The sequence below is a fragment of the Falco biarmicus genome, chromosome 1, assembly GCF_023638135.1.
Source record: "Falco biarmicus isolate bFalBia1 chromosome 1, bFalBia1.pri, whole genome shotgun sequence".
Taxonomy (NCBI): Eukaryota; Metazoa; Chordata; class Aves; order Falconiformes; family Falconidae; genus Falco; species Falco biarmicus.
In genome coordinates, this window is record NC_079288.1 from 15838554 (window position 1) to 15857117 (window position 18564).

General features: G+C 47.0%; 2 protein-coding genes across 6 annotated transcripts in view; both read left to right on the forward strand.

Annotated features, from left to right (window-relative positions):
* Window positions 1-8792: 8792 nt before the first annotated feature.
* On the forward strand, window positions 8793-17286 carry DDX52 (DExD-box helicase 52). The gene is made up of 15 exons (XM_056360147.1): window positions 8793-8911; window positions 9095-9332; window positions 9671-9801; window positions 10006-10191; window positions 10469-10612; window positions 11262-11373; window positions 11682-11754; window positions 11906-12109; window positions 12458-12548; window positions 13094-13216; window positions 13421-13571; window positions 13935-14010; window positions 14750-14821; window positions 15472-15564; window positions 16101-17286. Exons 1-15 carry the CDS (start codon window positions 8825-8827, stop codon window positions 16177-16179), a joined length of 1860 nt encoding a protein of 619 aa, XP_056216122.1. The 5' UTR covers window positions 8793-8824; the 3' UTR covers window positions 16180-17286.
* Window positions 17287-18254: 968 nt separating this feature from the next.
* The window catches only part of SYNRG (synergin gamma), a 43472-nt gene continuing 43162 nt past the window's right edge, over window positions 18255-18564 (forward strand). For all 5 annotated transcript variants that reach the window (XM_056342599.1, XM_056342609.1, XM_056342616.1 and 2 more), the window contains exon 1: window positions 18255-18369. In XM_056342599.1, coding sequence (XP_056198574.1) covers window positions 18296-18369 — 74 coding nt within the window. In that variant the 5' untranslated portion in view covers window positions 18255-18295. The remainder of the gene's footprint in view (window positions 18370-18564) is intronic.

The following is an 18564-nucleotide window of genomic DNA, read 5'->3' on the forward strand; positions in this document are numbered from 1 at the left end:
GTGACATGTCCTTCCTGCTGTCCCTTGCAATGCTGATCTAGATTTCTACCTGCCTGAATATCACGTGTTTCATACGAAGCCCCAGGTATCAGCAAAAAATAACAAGAGGCTGTAGAAGGTCGGGAGACCTGTGTTCTCATCCTCCTAATGATGCACTAACGATGTTGCTGGCAGTCGGGTACAGTTCATTCCTCATCCTCTGCTAACTTGAGCAGCCGAGTGTTAAGCAAACCAATTAGGAGCTGAGTGCCAGACAAAGCCAAACCCACCCGTTTTGGATATTGAGCCTGTGGATCAGTAAAGTATGAGGCGGAGGTGGGAGGGCGTGCCGCAGTCGCTACAAAGCTTTTGAAGATCTTTGATTGCGAAGAGCTAACATACCTGAGTGACTCAGAGCACATCAGTAGGAAGGGGTGGCCCTTCTGAAGATGCAGTGTGGGGCTGTAGTTCTAATCACCTTCAAAAATGCCTGGTTTGGTACCTTTTTTTTTTTTCCCCCATAAGTTAAGCATGGGCTGCTGTGGGAAAGGCTTTCAGAGCAGCAGTGAGGTGCTCACCTTTATAGCTGAAGCAGGACACCCTGACAAAAACCTTCCCATGAGGTTGCTTTGTTTCTGTGAATTTTCAAATGCACAGACAAAAAGTGGAGGTGCAAAGCTGGAAGAAAATGTGAGGCATGAAGACTGCTTGGCCCTTTCATGCAGAGTCAGAAGTGATGCTCTCCTTTAGCAAAAGCTGGAAAGAAAAGCAGCAGGTTTTGTTCCAAAATGCCCTTTGTGCCTTCCTGCTCAGCAAGTCCTTTTCAAACACACCTGAGCACCAGGCTGAGCCCTTTTCAAATTCTGCTCCTGACTATTGCATTCCCACTGGTCAGGATGGAAATGATTTGGATTCTTCTACTTAAGCCAACTGTTTTGCTCTGTGAGTGGCTTACGAGGCTAAATAGGCTAAGCTTTCCCCAGCTGATGCATATCCAGCATGAGGTTGAATTGGTCCTGCAGAGGAATGAGCAATCCAGTGGGGAGCTGGAGAGAAAAACAGGCACTACGTAACCTGCTGCAACCAAGCTGATGCTCTACCTTTTGAAGCTTAATTTCTGCGCCAGCTTTAAGACAGACACAGGCTGAGAGGTATGGGGTTTGGGGTGTGAAAACTGTGTGTAAAGCATCCTTTGGTAAGTGGTCCCATATCAGTGCTGTCCTCCAGGAAGCCTGGTGGAGAGGGTAAGTGAAAACCTCGAGGAAAGGAGACTCTGAGGGGCATCCCCACCAGAGAGGGGCCTGGTGAGGGAAGGGGGGGAACAAGGCAAAAGAAAACTGGGGAAAAAAGTGCAGGACACATCCAAACAAAGACACAGATGGAAAAGGTGACTACCACGGAACAAAACCTGTGTGATAAAGCAGGCAGGATACAGTCAGTAATATGAATAGAGCAAGTGATTAAGAACAGATGGTATTTACCCAAGAGATGTGAAATTATGAAGTTGCCTAACAGCTTGTTGTGTGCTGTCACCCACCCCTGGTTAGCAGGAGATGGGAAGGTAGAAAGTGTGGCAGGTTGCTAGAGCATGCTGTGGGTGTTGCACATACCAACGCTTTCATGAGGAGAAAGGTTCCCCGGGTTTGGATTTAGCTTCTGGCTGAGGAAACCTTTCTGCCCAGGGAAATACCATCCAAAACTGCTTCCCTGAGCAGCCTCTGCAGCAGCTGCCCTGGGGCTGGGGCTGAGGCTGTCCCTGCCCAGATCTCACCTTGCACTGGAGCAGCACTGGGTGGGGTGTTTGCTCCCACAGGCGCCCTGGCTGCCTCATTAAGTTGTGGGAAAATACCATGTAATGTCAAATGAGGCTGCTGGAAGACTTCTTCTCCTGTTGCTGTTGGGCACATTGTGTTTGTCCATGATGCAGTTGTTATTCAACAAAGAAACTAGCAGAAACATAACAAGGTTCATTTATGACCAATACGGTTTTACAGGGCTGAGTGATTATTTTCCAGTTCAGAGCTGTTCACAAGGAATTCATTGCTCAATGAGGATCCACAGGCTGCCACGAGGCTTTATTGGTCACTCTTCATGTTCACAACAAACTGCAGTTTCCTTCATGGCAGAGTGCAGGGACGCTGCTGCATTTAATTTGAAGTGCAGTTATGGATGCAAAGGGAAAATTCCCCAAATCTCAGCGTTCCCAAGGCCAGGGGGTAACACTCGGGGTTGGGGCTGTTGTGGCTCTCCGCGATGCGAGGACCTGCTCTCTCCAGGGAGGTATTACCCAAAGCTCAGTGTGTCTTGGCGTTCCTTCCCTGACCAGGATGTGCAGGCTGCGGGGCTGGGGAAGAGCACAGGGAAGCCCGGAGAAGTGTGGAGGTGGGATGTGGGAGGGCTGGGCAGGAGCATGACCTCCCCTTTACCTCCAGAGGAGAGCACAGCATGGTGACACCCGCCTGGATGGGTAAATCCCATGCCCCAGCTGACTTCTGTTTGTGCTGCAGCACCAGTGATGCTGCCAGGGAAGTCACTGGGTCAAAATCAGGTTAGTGCCGCCCTCACCGCCTGCCCCAGAATGGCAATAGGGCTTTATCAGAGCACCAGCCCTCAGCATGGAGCTGCAGCTGTCCCCGGCGAGCAGGGTTCCTTGGCACTTATTGTGCATGACAGGTGGTGGTGCAGACCTCGCTGCCAGAGCTGTCTGGAGGCTGTCAAGTGTCGAGGCTGGAGCAGTGCTGAGGCTCAGCTGCCATCCCCAGTGCTCCAGTGCTGGCTGGGCTCTGGCCCTGCTGCGGCCAGTCCAGCTCATACCAGCTGGCACCAAGTGTGCGGATTGCTAAGGAAGTCCCACGTCATCCCCGCTGAGAAGCAGATGTCCTGCTGGCTGTGAAGGCAACAGCCTCTCCAGGGATACCAAAATACAGACAAGCTATTTCAGCAACTTTAAAAATGTTGTTTGGTGCGCATGTAAACATAACATGTAGTTGCACAACAGCACCCGGCTCTAAACGTGCGGTCTTTCTAGACTTGTTCTGCCAGTCCAGCCAGATGGCCGGATCTGCTGGAAGTTTCGGCAGGAAAACCAGCAGCGGTGTGGGGCTGTGCAGAGCCTTGGCTCTGCTGGGGCTGTGTTCTCCACCAGTGCAGCCTGCCCCCCGCACACCGTTGCCCCACAGTCCCAGCACTGCCTTCCTGTGTGATGGGTCAAAAGGGAAAGCATTGTCAGTCCCCCGTGGCCAGCAAACACGCTCTGCCCTTTGAAGCCTTTGAGAGGATTTGGTTGGGCTGGTGGCGGAGTTTGAGGAGTACACAGAGAGGAATGCAGAAAGTGCTTGCGTTGGGAGGCCGGGCTGTTTGCAGACTTTGCCAGCTCCCCGCTGTGCTGCAGTCTGGCCATGGGAGCAAGTATATGGAGCTGGAGGAGTCCTTGCACTAGGCAGGTGGCAGCTTCAGGCAGTGTATGTTGATCCCATTTCCTGCTGGCATGGGGTTTCCATGATGCGTTTGCTGGAGGTCTTCTCAATTCTGTGAAAAGGTTTGATGAAGGGAGAGATGTGAGTCATAAAGACCAGCAGCAGCAGAGAATAGCATTGAAACGCTTTACTTTCCTAGACCAGCACGCTGCTGCCCAGCACCTTAAAATGCTCTCAGCAGCCAGAGAAAACCTCGCTCTCTGCCTGCTCCAGTGCATCCCTGATTGCTCCCACAGTGCTGGGTGCTGTGACCTCCACACCTCGTGCCATGCTGCCCTGCACTGGCCTCCCCGCAACAGCCAAGGGACCTGCAAATCTGGGGGCTCACCAGCCTGCAAAGATCTCAGGGAGCCTTGATGTCCCACCACCCTACTATCATGACAGGCCAATAAGCACAACGCTCTGCATCCCACGGTGGAGCAACCCGGGCTGCCTCTCCAGCTGCAAGGACCAGCAGGTCCATCCCTTCGGCCCTGCACACCCGCGCAGCAGAGTCTGGCCAGCAGATCTCCTGTGCTGCTCCACACCATTTACCCTGCAAAGGTCCTTTGCACGCAGATGCTCAAGTCGCTCGTTTGCCTGTAACTAACTCTTGCTTGTCACTGCGAGTGTTACAAGATCTCCCACACAAGTGAGATGGGCAAGACACCACCCTGGGTCCTCTGGGGACAAAGAACAGATGCTTTGTGGAAGGAGTCTGGTTTGACTGCACGTGGTCAGGTTAAACATCTGACATGAAAAGATGGAGCCACAGGCTGGGGAGCTAGGCTAGCTACTCCTCGGTGCAGACAGGTTAACAGCAAATAAATGCTCAGAGTCACCATTCCCAGGGGCAGGGCCCCGTGGGAGGCTCTGGGGCTCGGCACTCAGCCAGCACAAGGAGCCTGGCTCCCCTCAGCACTTGCAGGGTGCACCTTCGTTTAATCCCAAAGGTTAATTTACCCCTGCTGCAGATGGTGGAAGGCTGACAGGTCCTGCAGCAGCACTAGGGCAAAGGAGTGGTATGTGCTGCCACAAAGGGCTCAGCAGAGCCAGCAGTGGGAGTGCTGCAGGAGCACCAGCATTGGGGGGGAGAGGTCTCTGACCCTCTGGACTTTATTTCTCTGACCCAGGGATAAAGCCTAAAAGTCAAAAAACTCGGCTGTGACTGAAGAGTTGTCCGATTGCAGTATATGTCTAATCTAGAGCCACACAAAACCTGAACCCCAGATACTTTATATTATCTTCTAACTCAAGGAACTTTGATTTTACTTTTCTAGTCAGCAAAATTAATCCTCGTCTCTGTAATTAATATGCTGCTCAAATGGATTCTTAATTACAGATAAATCACAAATCTACACACACAACTGTTATGCTTTTCAAGTAATAAAACAGATCATTTGTCTTCCTCAGATGAACAGAGACCAACCAGCACACCATTTCCCTCTTTATGAAGAATTCATTTGCCTTAGAAAGAAAGTCTTTAAAAAACATTGCCAGGATTTCTTGAATAGGGGATCAAAGCTCCCACACTGCTGGAAACCATTTTCGCTAAATAAGATGTGGGTAAAGGAAAAAAAAGTAAAAGTTTTTTGGTAGCGGCTGGGATTACGACACCCTTGGGAGGGACAAGGACGTGGGGTCAAGAAGTTGTGACCAGGTTAGCAACACAGGGAACAGAAGGGGAGGACAAAGGAACAGAAAGTGGAAATAGACAGATGAATGAGGAAGCATGTTTCTTTGCCGAAAGAGAATGGATGCTACATCAATTCATACTGAGAGCTAAAGGATGAGGGCCTGTTAATGGATTGGGGGACACAGCAGGGATCAGAGGTCATGAGTGCACTCAGCTAGGCTAATTGACTGTTATGTGCATATTAGTGATGATAATGTAGTAGGATAGCGGGATGTGGGGAGCAGATATGCAAAAGTTCCACTGACAAGCGCTGTCCTGTAATTCCTGCCTTACACCTGCTAAACAAATGCACAAAAGATACTGGCCTTAGCTGGCTTTCTTTGGGAGGGGAGCCCGTGGCTACAGGTAAGCACCTCTGACCTGACTCTGCACGTGAGGAAATAAACTTGCCCACCAGATTTGCTTTGCAATCTTCAGGGGGTTTATTTCAGTGCTACTTGCTGGGCATGGCCCAATGATCTGACCAACGCATCTCACCTAGGCTGCTCCTGCACCCTCAGAGAGGCCCCCTGAGCACACCTGTGGGATGGGGGGCACTGCTCCGGGGTCAGGAGTGTACCCTGCTATTAATCACCTGTACCAGCTGCCATCCCAGGACTGTCTGCAAGAATAACAAATGAAAGGGGGAAACCATGCAGCCTGGGCTCTCCCCTGTGTCCCAGTCCAGTCCGTGGGCATCCTGCCAGCAACTCCAGGCAAAACAGACTGGCGTTTATCCTCCTCAGCTATAATTTTATGCCAGCCCTGGCATGTCAGAAACACCGTGTTCCCCGGTACATAGAAGCACGTGCAGGGGGGTTAATATAAAGACCAGGGTTGGTCCATTAAAAGCTGTTCACCCCACCTGGGCATGGCTGTGGTTGGGGGGAGGTTGATGCCCCCTTAGCTGGTGCAGGTGGCTGTCTCTTGTTTGCTGTGGTGCAGTCAGAGTGAGAACTCCCTGATAGGAGGCACTGTGCTTTATTTTACTGGTTTGGATCAATTATAGGGACCAAAGCAAGTCATCCTTTGCCTTGTAGGGTTTCTGCAGCATGCACCTGGGAGGGGTCCTTCTCTGGGAGGCTTTAGGTTGCCTTGCTCAGCAAAGAAGGAGCAACACAGAAAAAGAGTAAAATCAGCTCTAGTCAATCCAGTTAAGGGATCAGTTTTGGAGGTCAGGTGTAGTTTTGAGCTGACTTTTGTGGAATCAAGATCCATCCTGGCAAGCCCTGCTAATAATTGCCCAGGTTACATCAGGCTGTTGGGGCATTAATCACTGTGTCCGTGGCTCGGCTGAGCTGAACGGCCTGTGCTCCCACACCACGTGCACCCTGCAAAGGCCTCGCTGGTCATCTGGTGTCAGCGCTGACTTGGCAATTAGCACTGAGTAATTGATAGAGCAGCACCGGGGAAGGAAAGATAAGCCCAGTGCCGTGACAAGAGCAGTTTTGCTTTGCATTAACTTCAGTTGCTCCATTTTTGTATTTCACTGACTTCTCCCTTTCACCCCCGACACACGACATGACCCCTCGCAGCCTGAGTCCCGGCGCTGACCCCTCTGAGACTGCTCCAGGGTGGATCAACTTCAGTAAAGGCGACTCAGCCTCTGGGGCCGCACGTGCTGGAAGGCTGGAAGACGGGAGTATACAGCTGGGGACTGCTCCTGCCGGAGGATCCCTCACTCCCAGAGCATGGCCTTCTGCCTGCCTGGCACCCAGTGCTGCCGCTTTGGAAGCAGAGCTCCTTACTCCTTACACAAAAGGATTTCCCAGTCAACTGATGGAGAGAATATTTCCCATTTCCTCACTCCTGAATCTGCTGACAGCATCTCTTGGTGAGTGATGGATATTGGAGATGATTTATAGTTCTTTGTTACACAAATGCCTCCACATTCTTCCCCGTCCTCTCGCAGCAACCATTAGTCACTTCCAGCAGAAAAGTGAGAGCCTCAGCCCGGGAACGGCCTGAAGGACACGGCGTTGAGTTTCTCTCCTGCATTGGCTTTATTTGCTGTAAATACACCATCGGGGACACAAGCAAGGGAAGTGTCAGTGCCGTGGTGCTCTGCACCCACCCAGGTCTCTGTGGCTGCTTCCACCTGTCTACTGGGAAGTCAAAAGGCTGGCAAAGAAAAAGTGCTATAAATCAGGCAGATAGGGGCTGTGGGGAGGATCGCATTTATGCAATTTTTCATCTCAGAGTTCGTAATTAAAGTAGTGAACATTACAGGAGGAACAGCCATTGCCTGTATCTCTCAGAGCTGTTGGATTTTGGCAGTGTAGACATTTAGCCCTTGAGACTTTTATTACATAAAATAGTTTTTGTAATGCTGTTGTTGCTTAATTGGATTTCTGTTTGTTTTACTTCAAGAACACCAGGAAAAATATCTGTATTGTTTGATCTGATACAGAGTACTAGGAGACTTACCTGTACCATTGGGTCTCACAGTTTATCATAATGAATAAATACATGAATTAAATAAATTCTGATCGTAATCTATGCAAAGTTTCTAGATTGCCCTGAGCAGCTGAGCCAGTTGCTGGGTTGCTCCTGCCATTGCCTCTAGCGTTTTTTTCTCCAAGTGCTGTTGTGAGGCCGGATTGTATCAGTGGAAATCAAGGATTAAACAAGTTAACTGGGCACATTCCTGACTTTAATTCAGGTGTCGCTGGGACTGTTAACCTGTGTCACCTCAAACACACGCTGAAATGTTGTTGATATGAGTCTTAAAATCAGGAGGTAGTGCAGGATTGAGCCCTAAGTATTTTTTAACAAAACGGGTTTGAATCAAACCAAGAGAGAACATTCCTCCACTTTCACAGTAAAAGGCAGAGCCACTTGTTGCACATCACACAGGGACTTCCCCATTGATCCACAGAGAGAATATAAAACAAGGGATGATCCAGGCAATGAAAAGTGCCAGTAAGCCACTGTTTTGCTTCCTCAGAAATATCTAGGACCTAAGTTTACATCTCCAAGAGGCACAGTGGTTGTGCCCAGCGGAGCTGATAATCTTGACTTGCCCGACACCGTGATGGATAGAAGAGAGGTCAGTCCTTTGAGACTAGCTAATGATACTGTAAATCACCAAAGCCCAGACATGTCCGAACAAAAACTTCCCACAAAAGCTTTTGTCCTCTTATTCAGCTGTCCTCTTATTCAGCTGAGCCGTTCCTTAAAAGTAGCTAAAGCAGTCAGGACAATTAACTTGCCATCAGGAATACACAAAGGGACAAAACACTGCAATCGGCCTATAAAGATGTAGAACAGTTTTATGACTTATATGCCGGATTTGATATTTCTGATTTGCTTAGACCTCATGCAGATGATTCACTTTTGTTTAAAAAAAGGAAACTGGGCATCACCAACCACCGCCCTGCTGTGGTCCCTCCGGTCCGGCCCCTTCCAGCCCGCGGTACCGCAGAACTGAGATGCAGCAACTGGCCCGGGACCCCCGGGGCTGGGGCCGGCCCGCAGCGGGGAAGGGATCAGCGCCCGCCGCCCTCGGGGTGGCCTCTCCCGGTGCCCCGGGCCTTGGTGCGGCCTGGAGCGGAGCGGAGCCTAACGGCGCGTTGCCATGGCAGTGCGGCGCCATGACACCCCGCGGCCCGGTCGCTATGGTACCCAGCCAGGCACCGGCTCGGCCCCGCCTCCGCGCTCCCGGAAGTACTCGCTACTTCCGGGGCGCCGCGGGGAGCGCCGGGCGTGCGGCGGCATGGAGGCGCAGGAATTGTTTCGGCGGTTGGGTGCTGGTGCCCGCTTTGACGTGCGGCGCTTCGGGCTCGATGCGCGGAGATTCGGGGTGCGGCGCCGCCGGGGGGAGGCTGGGACGGGCCCGGGTCCCCTCCCGGCGCGATGCTGGTTCCCGGGCCCGCTCCTTCCTCGCAGCGGGGCCCCGGGCCTGCCTGCAGCCCTGTGGCAGCGGTCCGGGGGGGCGCTGGGCCTGGCCGGGGCGGCTCACCGTTTTCCCTGCTCTCTGCCCCAGGTGATAAAGGGGAGCGGCTGCAGCGTCTCGTTGGAGAGCCTCGACTTCTTCGGGCGCAAGGAGGGAGCCTCTCTGGGGTCTGTCGTGGAGAGCTGGGGGCTCACAGGGGCTGAAGAGGAGGTAAAGAGTGGAGAACAGCCGCAGGATGAAGCCGGGAAAAACTATGGAGAGATGGCAGGAAAGAGAAAAAGAGCTGCGGAAAGCGGTGGAGGGAAAAGAAAAAAGAAAAAGGCACGAGGTATGCGTGTATGTATATGTACATGCGTCCCTGGCAGAATAGCCTTATCAAGTTAATGCTTGTTTGTTTCAGTTCTTTAAACCTGCGGGTTTTGTAGGTAATTTTACCAGAAAAAAAAAGAGGCTAAAGAGTTCTTTGGCTGGCCTGTGTCTGAGCTGATACAATAATTGGGCCAAGATTGAGCATGAAGGCATGGAGGTGTGGTTGCCAGCCTTCTGGAGTTTTCGTTAACTTTAGCGAGAATGAGAGAAAAAAAAGGCTTTGACATGTCCTTTTTATTAAATACCTTTTGCCTGGATTTTACTAATGGAAATTGCAATTTTTTTTTAAACTTCCAGAAGCAACATCAATACCAGAGTTGTCAGAAAGTAATGGAATAAAGTGGATGTCCTCTTTGGAAGCAAAATTCGAAGTTGCAAAAGACAGAAAACCTACTGCAGAGAAACTGGAACGCTTGAGAAGAGAAAAGGTGGGACCACGGAATTCTAATGTAGCGACAGGTTACTTGGTTTCTATGGGTATTTTGTCTGAAAATTGAGGTTCACGTGTGGTAATTTCTCTTAGGAGGAGAGTGACTGAATATGGGGCAAATAATCAGAAGATGAATCCATACATGTTTGGCTTTATGCTGTTGAAGAAAGAAAGAGTTTGTCGTTTTTCTTTTGCCTTTTAGATAAACCGCTTCAGAAATCAACACAAGATTAATGTTCAGGGAACAGATCTTCCTGACCCGATTGCAACATTTGATCAGCTTCAGAAAGAATATAAAGTCCACCCTAAAATCATGGAGAATATCCAAGCTGCTGGCTACCGTGTCCCAACACCAATCCAGATGCAGGCTATTCCCGTCATGCTTCATGTAAGTTTTCTGGTACTGCGTTTCATTATAGGGAGTGTGGCAAAATTTGGAGAGCAGTCTTCCTTTCAGGGTCATGGCAGTGGTTAGTTGCACAGCTTTAGAGGTACATCAACTGCATCACAGTTCAGAACTGACCCATTACAATACTCTTGATCTCTGCTTCTACTAATGTATTTTGGGTTAGTTTGTAGCATTAATATTTACGTAAATGTGATTTTTTTTGTTGTTTGTTTTGGGTGTTTTTCATAGTAAAATAATGCCCTTGTTTTTCTTACAGGGTCGGGAACTTCTAGCTTCAGCTCCTACTGGGTCTGGAAAAACACTGGCATTCTGTATTCCTCTTTTAACACATCTGAAACAACCTCGGAACAAAGGATTCAGAGCTCTGATCATATCGCCTACCCGAGAACTTGCTAGCCAGGTGTGTGTTGAAGGGAAACGGTCTGTCATGTTGATGTACTTCAAAGTTTTCACTCTGAATCAGTGGGGTTTTTTTTTTCTTTTATGACCATCAGATATCAGAAAAAACTAATTTAAACATTTCTTTTAAGTCTTGTCTTCTATGAAATAGCTATGTATCTAGTATCTCAGTCTAATCTAAATGATTAGGTTAGAGACTCAGGATTCTTTGACCATATTTTAAAACTGCCCAGTGCTTGGGCACTCTTAATACCTGCTTTCATATTGGAAATTGCTACAGGAGATTTATCTGTTTGTCCCAAACACAGAATTTCAATGAGTAACTTAATATTGAAGCTTTGTTACTAAACTGAAATAAAAAAATTACAACTCTGGGCAGAGTTCTGTTTTTAGTCAAATGGGACAGGAGGCTTATGGGAGCTACATCATTAGAGTCAAAATATGGTAGTCAGACCTGTGAGGACTTTCTGGTGAATAATACGTTAGAAAGATGGATTTTATTATGCTAAGAAAACTAGACAGCTTTCTCTTAACACTGAAATTGGGGTGGTGTTTGAAGCTGTATCTTCAGGATTATCTGCAGTTTTTTTCTGGTTAGAAAAGCTAATCAGCTCAGTTTGAGAATTTAATCTCTGTTGCTACCTTTTCAGACACATCGGGAGCTGGTGAAGTTGGCTGAGGGGACAGGCTTCAGGATACATATGATCCACAAGGCAGCTGAAGCAGCAAAGAAATTTGGGCCCAAGTCTTCTAAAAAATTTGGTAATTGTTTAAACTGCTGAAGTGCTTCTAAAAATTTAAAAAATGTCACTGACCTTTCTTTTCTGGCCTGTGTGGTTTTAAAGAGGTTGGTTAATACCACTCAAGATGTGCAATCTATTGCTCAACACTAAAAACAGTAGCTGGCATGGAAGAAATAGGAAGTGAGCCTGAGAGTGGGCCTTGTTAAGTTGTACCTCTGGCTAATTGGATCGGAACTTGTGTTTCTCAGGTCTCCGTGAGTCCAGTTTATTTTTTTTGGTCTTTTTCGATGTTTTGCTTTTTCTTCTTTTCTTTTTCCCTTTCTATAGACATACTAGTCACTACTCCAAACAGACTCATTTATTTGCTGAAACAAGATCCTCCAGCAATAGACTTGACCAGGTACTGAAAGCCTATCAAATCTGGCTTTGCTTACTAGCTTTGCCACTGAAAAGCGGATGTGTGCTTAGGCCTTGCATCTGTGAATGGTCTGTTAAACTTCTGCGTTCTCCGTAAGTGTCTCTTACTGAAAAGAAAACCTCTCTGTTCCTAGTGTGGAGTGGCTGGTGGTGGATGAGTCAGACAAACTGTTTGAAGATGGAAAGTCGGGGTTCCGAGACCAGCTAGCCTCCATCTTCCTGGCATGCACGTCCCACCTGGTGAGAAGAGCCTTGTTCAGCGCAACCTTTGCACATGATGTAGAGGAATGGTGTAAACTCAGCCTTGACAGTGTTGTTCTGGTGTCCGTTGGAGCAAGGTAGGTGTGCAGTTGTATTGTGACTCACTCGTATTCTTCCTTTCATGGGCAAATTAGTTGTTTTCCTTACATCATCAGTCCGCTTGGTGTAATGTCTGTTGTTGGTGTTAGTATTGCAGGTTGTTTGTCTCTGGAAAAAATGTGTGTAGGCATATAGATCTTTCTCACATATTGGGGAAAGTGTTGGGTTTTTTTGCCTGTTACTTTATCATCAAATAATCATTAATCTTAGGAGTGTGTACTTGTGAAGTAAGTTTGTGGAGTATTTCTCATTCGCCAGGTAATATTTTATGCTTTTTATAAAAAAACACAAATGGTAGCATGCTTCTCTTGGATTTCTGGTTTCAGAAACTCTGCAGCGGAAACAGTAGAACAAGAGCTGGTGTTTGTTGGATCTGAGACAGGAAAACTAACAGCAATGCGAGACCTTGTTAAAAAGGTATTTTGGAGAGACTGAGCACGTTCTGCTTACGGCTGAACTGAGCTGTGTGTTCTGTCAGGGACTTGCAGTTTCCTAGGTCAGAGACTTCTCTGTGACACAGATTAAACCATTGTCCAAATCTGCTATGCAAGAGGAAGAGTAACTACCCTACCTGTGAAAATGGAGTGTTCCACATTCTTGGTTATATATTTGAGCTTTGCTTAGGAGCAGTTTGTGTTAGCAGTCTGTTTAATTTTATTTGGCAGTGTGAATAGGTTCTTCACATTGTTGGTGGTGTGAGATGGAAATCAGTGCATTAAAATGCAGCCTGATGCTTAAGTCAGGAACCATTCCATCAAAGGCAATGAAGATGAACTTGCTTAGTTCTGACTCCCAAAGATTTGGCTAGTAAAAAAAAAAAAAAAGTCAAAAAACCAACAAGAAAACATCCTCTGAGATGTAAAATATTGGAGCTGGTTAAGTCTCTTTTGGTAGCTCAGTGACTGCAACCAATAATGGTAGGAAGAGGGCCTGAACCTTACAGAAGCTTATTCTTTTTGCAGGGTTTTGCTCCTCCAGTCCTTGTTTTTGTACAGTCTATTGAGAGGGCTAAAGAACTTTTCCATGAACTTATTTACGAAGGCATCAATGTGGATGTCATCCATGCGGACAAAACACAGCAGCAGGTAGGAGGGTGTAATTTCCTTTCAAGAAAGGTAAAAGCAAGAATGTTGGAATGTAACTTCAGGTAACTGACAGCAAATTAATGCAGGTTTTTGTTAAGAGGTTTAGCTTTATTAACATTGTGACAATTTTCAGAAAACAAGTTCGCCTCCTTTCTCAGATTGTTAATTAGGCTGTTTCCAAGTATGTTTCTTTCCTTTTCCTAGAGAGATAATATAGTACAGAGTTTCAGAGCTGGGAAGATCTGGGTGCTTATCTGCTCAGCCTTACTAGCTAGAGGGATTGACTTCAAAGGAGTGAATATGGTCATTAATTATGATTTGCCAACAAGTGCGGTGGAATACATCCACAGGATAGGTGAGTGAGTGTTCACAAATTATGTCCTTTTTCTTACTTCCTAGATCTTTGATGTAGATGCTGTTGTGCATGAACAAAAAAATCCTGGAACAAAGCCTACTCTCTTGCTGCAGCACCAGCTTCTACATTGCTTTGTCCAGTTTATATCTGGGCTCAATTTTCAGTAAAACTGCAGTCTATGAACCTTTAATATTTAGATGCTTCAGAGACATACCTGTGCTTTCATTCAATAGCAACACTCTTTAAGAATCGGCGGCTTAGTATACTTAATTTGAACACACATCAGAAGGCTGGGGCTGTGAAAAGGAAAAAATAAAGGGAGATAAAGTAAAATCTCTTCCCTGCAAAATTTGTGTTTGACAGGTCGTACTGGAAGAGCAGGGCACACGGGAAAAGCAGTCACATTCTTTACAGAAGATGATAAACCTTTATTACGGAGGTAAATTGGAAGCATGATATAGCAAAAATATTTTTTTGTTTTGTACAGTGTACTGCTGAACTGCGTGGGTGTGACTGGTACCACACACCTTGTAGGCACAGTATTGAATTTTAAGGTTTCTTTTTGAAACTTTTCACTGGTGCAGCCAGAGAGAAACTAGCATCCTTTCACTTCTTTTCAGGTGTCATTCACTTCTTTTCAGGTGTCAGTAATCACAATGCGATGATTTACTTGGTAGCACCTTTCAGTGAAACTCTGTTATTCTGACTTGAACCTTGCTAAAGGGCAGCTTAAACAGTCTTTACAATTAACTTTGCTCTTGTTCTGGTTTTCCCAAGTCATTAGTTGTGTAGAAGGCATGACTGCCTCATGCTGTGCTCTAGGGTTTCTAATCCAGTTCTTTAACTTCTTTGTGTCCAGAATAACTTGGTAGGACTCTGTTTTGCCTTACTGCTTTTTCTTCATCTCCTTGAAGACTGTACTCACCTAGAGTTTCAATTTGTTCATCCACACGGAATTCTTAGTTTCATTTAAGCCTTTTATGACTTTTTGTTTCTTCCTCACCTTACTTTGAACTCACTTTTGTGTCTTTATTTCTTGCTTTAAAAAAATCACAACAGAACCCCAAAAACCAATAACAAAACAGCCAGTGGTCCAGTATTGTTGTTTTCTGCAGATGCATATCTCTTGTCCCAGCACTCGCTGCCAGAATTGATCTCTTCTCTCTTCTCCTTTCCAGTATAGCCAATGTTATTCAGCGAGCTGGCTGTCCTGTGCCAGATTACATAAAACACCTTCCCAGACTGCAAAGGTACGTTCATCTGATAGATTACCAGTTTGTTTTCCATTTTAAAAGCCCGCATGAGTGGTTCTGTAGGGGTCTAAGGTTTACAAAAGATCTAGTTGTTTACAATGTAATTTCAGTTTAGCTGCAAAAGGAATTTTAGACAGGGTGGGGGTGGCAGTTTTTTACCCAGACAAAAATGGAAACAGAAAGAATTCTTGACTTAATGGTTTTGCGGGAGTTAACTATTTTTCTGTGAGTTCCCTGAAATCTGCTTTAGACTTGCTAGGCCCATCCTCATGAGTTGGGCTTTTGATAAATGAAGGGAAGTCCTTTATTCTTTTGTGTTGCATTTAGAAAAACTGGTGTGGGGTGTATACATATAGATAAATAGGTTTTTAATTAGTGCTTATTTTCATGCTTTTTCATAACTTTCTAACAGTTTCTAAAACTAGAAATCCTTTATATATATATATATATATGATTAGACTTATGTATTAAATTTGTTTTAATATCTTGGGAGACAATGTGGCTGAACTAACCTTGACATAACACTGAAAACATACTCAGACCCATAAATCCCTAACATCCAGTAAAGATTTTCATTACCTGTTTTATTTGCTTTGGATATTAATTTTTGCCCTTTGAAATAATTCTTCACTAAATGTCATTCTCAGCAAACAAAAGAAGAAGTTCATTAAGAAACCATTGGCAAGAGAATCCATTTGTACCACCCCACAGTGTTTCTTAAAAAAAGCCAAAAGAAAAACGTAAGTAGGTTTTTCTCAGGAGGAGGTAAGAGATGCTGTTTGTCCAGAAAAGGCCCATCAGGCTGCCTCCAAAAGAACTGATAACTTACGTGGATGGACCACCCAGTCTTAATGATTTTAGTGATAGTGAAATTTTAATGTTAATATCTGTCTAGTGGACATGGGATTAATGCCATCAGTTTGCCTTACATGGTGCCATGTATCAGGTGATAGCAAGCTCAGTTTAAACTACTGGCCTTAAAGCCAGACTTCAGACAAGCTCTCCATTTGACAGAACCTATCTGCAGCTCTTCTAGCAAAGGGCTGGCTTTGATTTTAACACATGGAGTATTAATAAGAGAAGCAGATCTTAAGTTGTAATGGCTAGAGCTTGCGGGATCATAAACAACACCCTCACCCTATGCTTTGGAGTGTTGCTACTGAAGGATTTATGTTCAGCTGCACTGATAGGGTATAAAACAACACCTATGTCTGTGTAATTGCTGTATGCTTCATATATGATTCAGGAGTTTTGGTCTCCAATGTGTTTCTTGTAGGAAAACTACAAAGGAAAATAAGGAAAAAAAGAAAGAAGATAAAAATGGCAGTAAATTGCAGACTGTTTCAAAAAGCTGAATGATAGACTACTCATGAGCTGGGGGTGACACCTGTGTCCGAATGGAGATAGCAGCGATGGTGAAGGGAGACAAACATTCCTTGTGTTTCCTTCTGGGTGAGGATGGATGTTTTATAAATAAGAAAGTCTCTACTGAGGAAATACCAGTAGAAGGTTCCTGAATGCTTCTTGCAGAAGCTGAAGAGTGTGCTCTTGCAGTAAATGCCTTGTGTTTCTGAATAGTTCAAAAATAGCATCCGTTTGTGTTACTCTCACGCAGTTCTGTATTACACCTTGGAAGTACCGTCAGTTCTGTGTTCAGATCGCCCTAATATGTTTGTCAGACTTCCAGAAGATTCAGTGGCAGAAACCAAACAAAGCTTAGTGTCAGGCTTGGTAAACGCAGCTGTCGGGTTTCTCTGGACACTGAAAAAAACCCACCAAACCTACTTGTATTGCATGTGAACGTAAAGCCTTGCTCCTCATGTTTTTTTCTTATGTAAAGTCATTTTGAAATAACTAATACTTTCTGTCTGTAAACTCCAGTAATTTTGTTACTGTTTCATATTTAAGCCTTAAAGCAGAATAAACAAGGTCATAAAAGATTGTAATAGAGACCTGCCTCTCTATGCAGCTTTGAAATAAGTCTGCAGCATTATTCCTTAGTCTGTTAGGCAAAAGAGGTCAGCCTCCACACATTTTCTACCTCCTATTCTGCTAAGTGTGTCCTCAGCTCACTGGGGTTGTGTTAGAATTCTGGTAATGCAGGAACAACTTCTTTGCAAGTCTAATCCTTCTTTAAGCAAGCGTTTCTGTGCAGGATTGTCCTCTTGCTTTGCCATGCTTGATCCAGTTTGGAAATGGATCCCCAGGTGTGTCGGTCGTGTGCAGCTGAGCACTGGTAACTGCTTTGCCCAGCTGACAACGGTGATGTTTGGTGAGAAACTGCTGATGACTCTCTGCGTCCTGTTTTGCTTATTCCTGAGCTAGACCAAAGTGGAATTCTTCTGTTGGCAGAATTGCATCTTCTGTTTGGGTTATATAGGAAATAATGTCTTCATTTTGACATCTATGAACAAATTTACCTGGATAGTTTAATAAAGATAAGTTGTATATTCTGATAAATACCAAGTTGTCTGCTGTGAGATTGATGGTAGATACAAGGTGGAATACGTGTAACAGTTTGAGGGAGGCATTGCCAATATTTACCTTTAAAGGTACTGCTAACACAGAGAGTAGATGTGCTTATTCTAGTAGTTGTGGTGGGAAAAACGGCTGTGGATCGTGAGCATCCCTGTCTCATTGCAGGGTGCAATTCTAATTCTGAGAGGCAGAGCCACAGTTCTGAGGAATATACTTTTAAAATGAGAGTTTACATTTAACTTAGCTTTTTCTCTTGGGCTGGGTTTGATTTTTATGTTTCTGACGCCAATCAGCTGTTGAAGCAGTGGCTTTTCTCGGGATTTACTCCCCCGTGAAGGGCTGTGATGCTGTCCCACCCGAGTGCCCCTTTTCTGTGGGTAAGGGACAACTCCAGAACTTCCACGCTTTGTCCAAGCTGTGCCTGGCCTCGTCGAGAGAGAGGTGCTGCTTCTGCATGGCTCTGTACCGGCCTCCTTCATCACACTGCGCCTCAGCAGCAGCGCTTATTTTATAATACTTCTGAGAGGTTTTTGGCAAAATTACCAGGTAAAAAAGTAATATTTGCAGGTCTTGCTGTATTTCCCTGTCCCCTTGGCGCTTTTTTCGGCACTTTTTCACGGGAGAGGTTTGTTTCAGTGCCTGAAGCTTTTAACGGTATCCAGCCTCGATTTTAAAAGCCTTCCTTGAGGAGAAGGCAGGGCCCCTCTCCACCTCTCAGGCCCCCGCTGCCCGCCTGCATTTTCCCGCCTTGGCCCCCTCGCTGAGGGGCCGTGGGGTGGCGGGATTGAAGGGCCGCGTGGCCGGGCCGGGCCGTGAGGCAGAGGGACTGAGGGGCCGTGGGGCAGGGCCGGCGCCGTGGGACTGCGGGACTGAGGGGCCGTGGGGCCGGGCCGGCTCAGCGGGGCCGCGGGGCCGGGCCGTGGGCGGGCCGTGGCTGGGCCCGGCCCCGGAAGCCGCCGCCGCTCAGCTGACAGCCGGGGCCGGAGCGGGAAGATGGCGATGCGGCCGGGACCCGGCGCGGGGGGCCCCGGCGGGGCGGCGGGCGGCGGCGGAGCGGGGGCTGCCAGGTCGGTGGTGGCGGTGGGAGCGGGGCCGGGGGGCGGTGGGGCCGCAGGGTGAGGGGCGAGGCGGCGGAGGTGGGGGGGGCTGCGGAGAGGAGGGCGGGTACGGTAGAGGTTGGGGGTGTGAGGGGACTGAGGGGGATACGGAGGGGGGCAGAGATGGGGGTAGCTGGTGGGCGATGAGGAGACAGAGGTAAGGGG

Bases quoted from the DNA above. Each gene is read 5' to 3' on its own strand.
- DDX52 (XM_056360147.1), top strand. From the start codon at position 8,825: ATGGAGGCGCAGGAATTGTTTCGGCGGTTGGGTGCTGGTGCCCGCTTT. The intron at 9,333-9,670 runs GTATGCGTGTAT...TTAAACTTCCAG, and splicing joins AAAAAAGAAAAAGGCACGAG to AAGCAACATCAATACCAGAG. The intron at 10,192-10,468 runs GTAAGTTTTCTG...TTTTTCTTACAG, and splicing joins CTATTCCCGTCATGCTTCAT to GGTCGGGAACTTCTAGCTTC.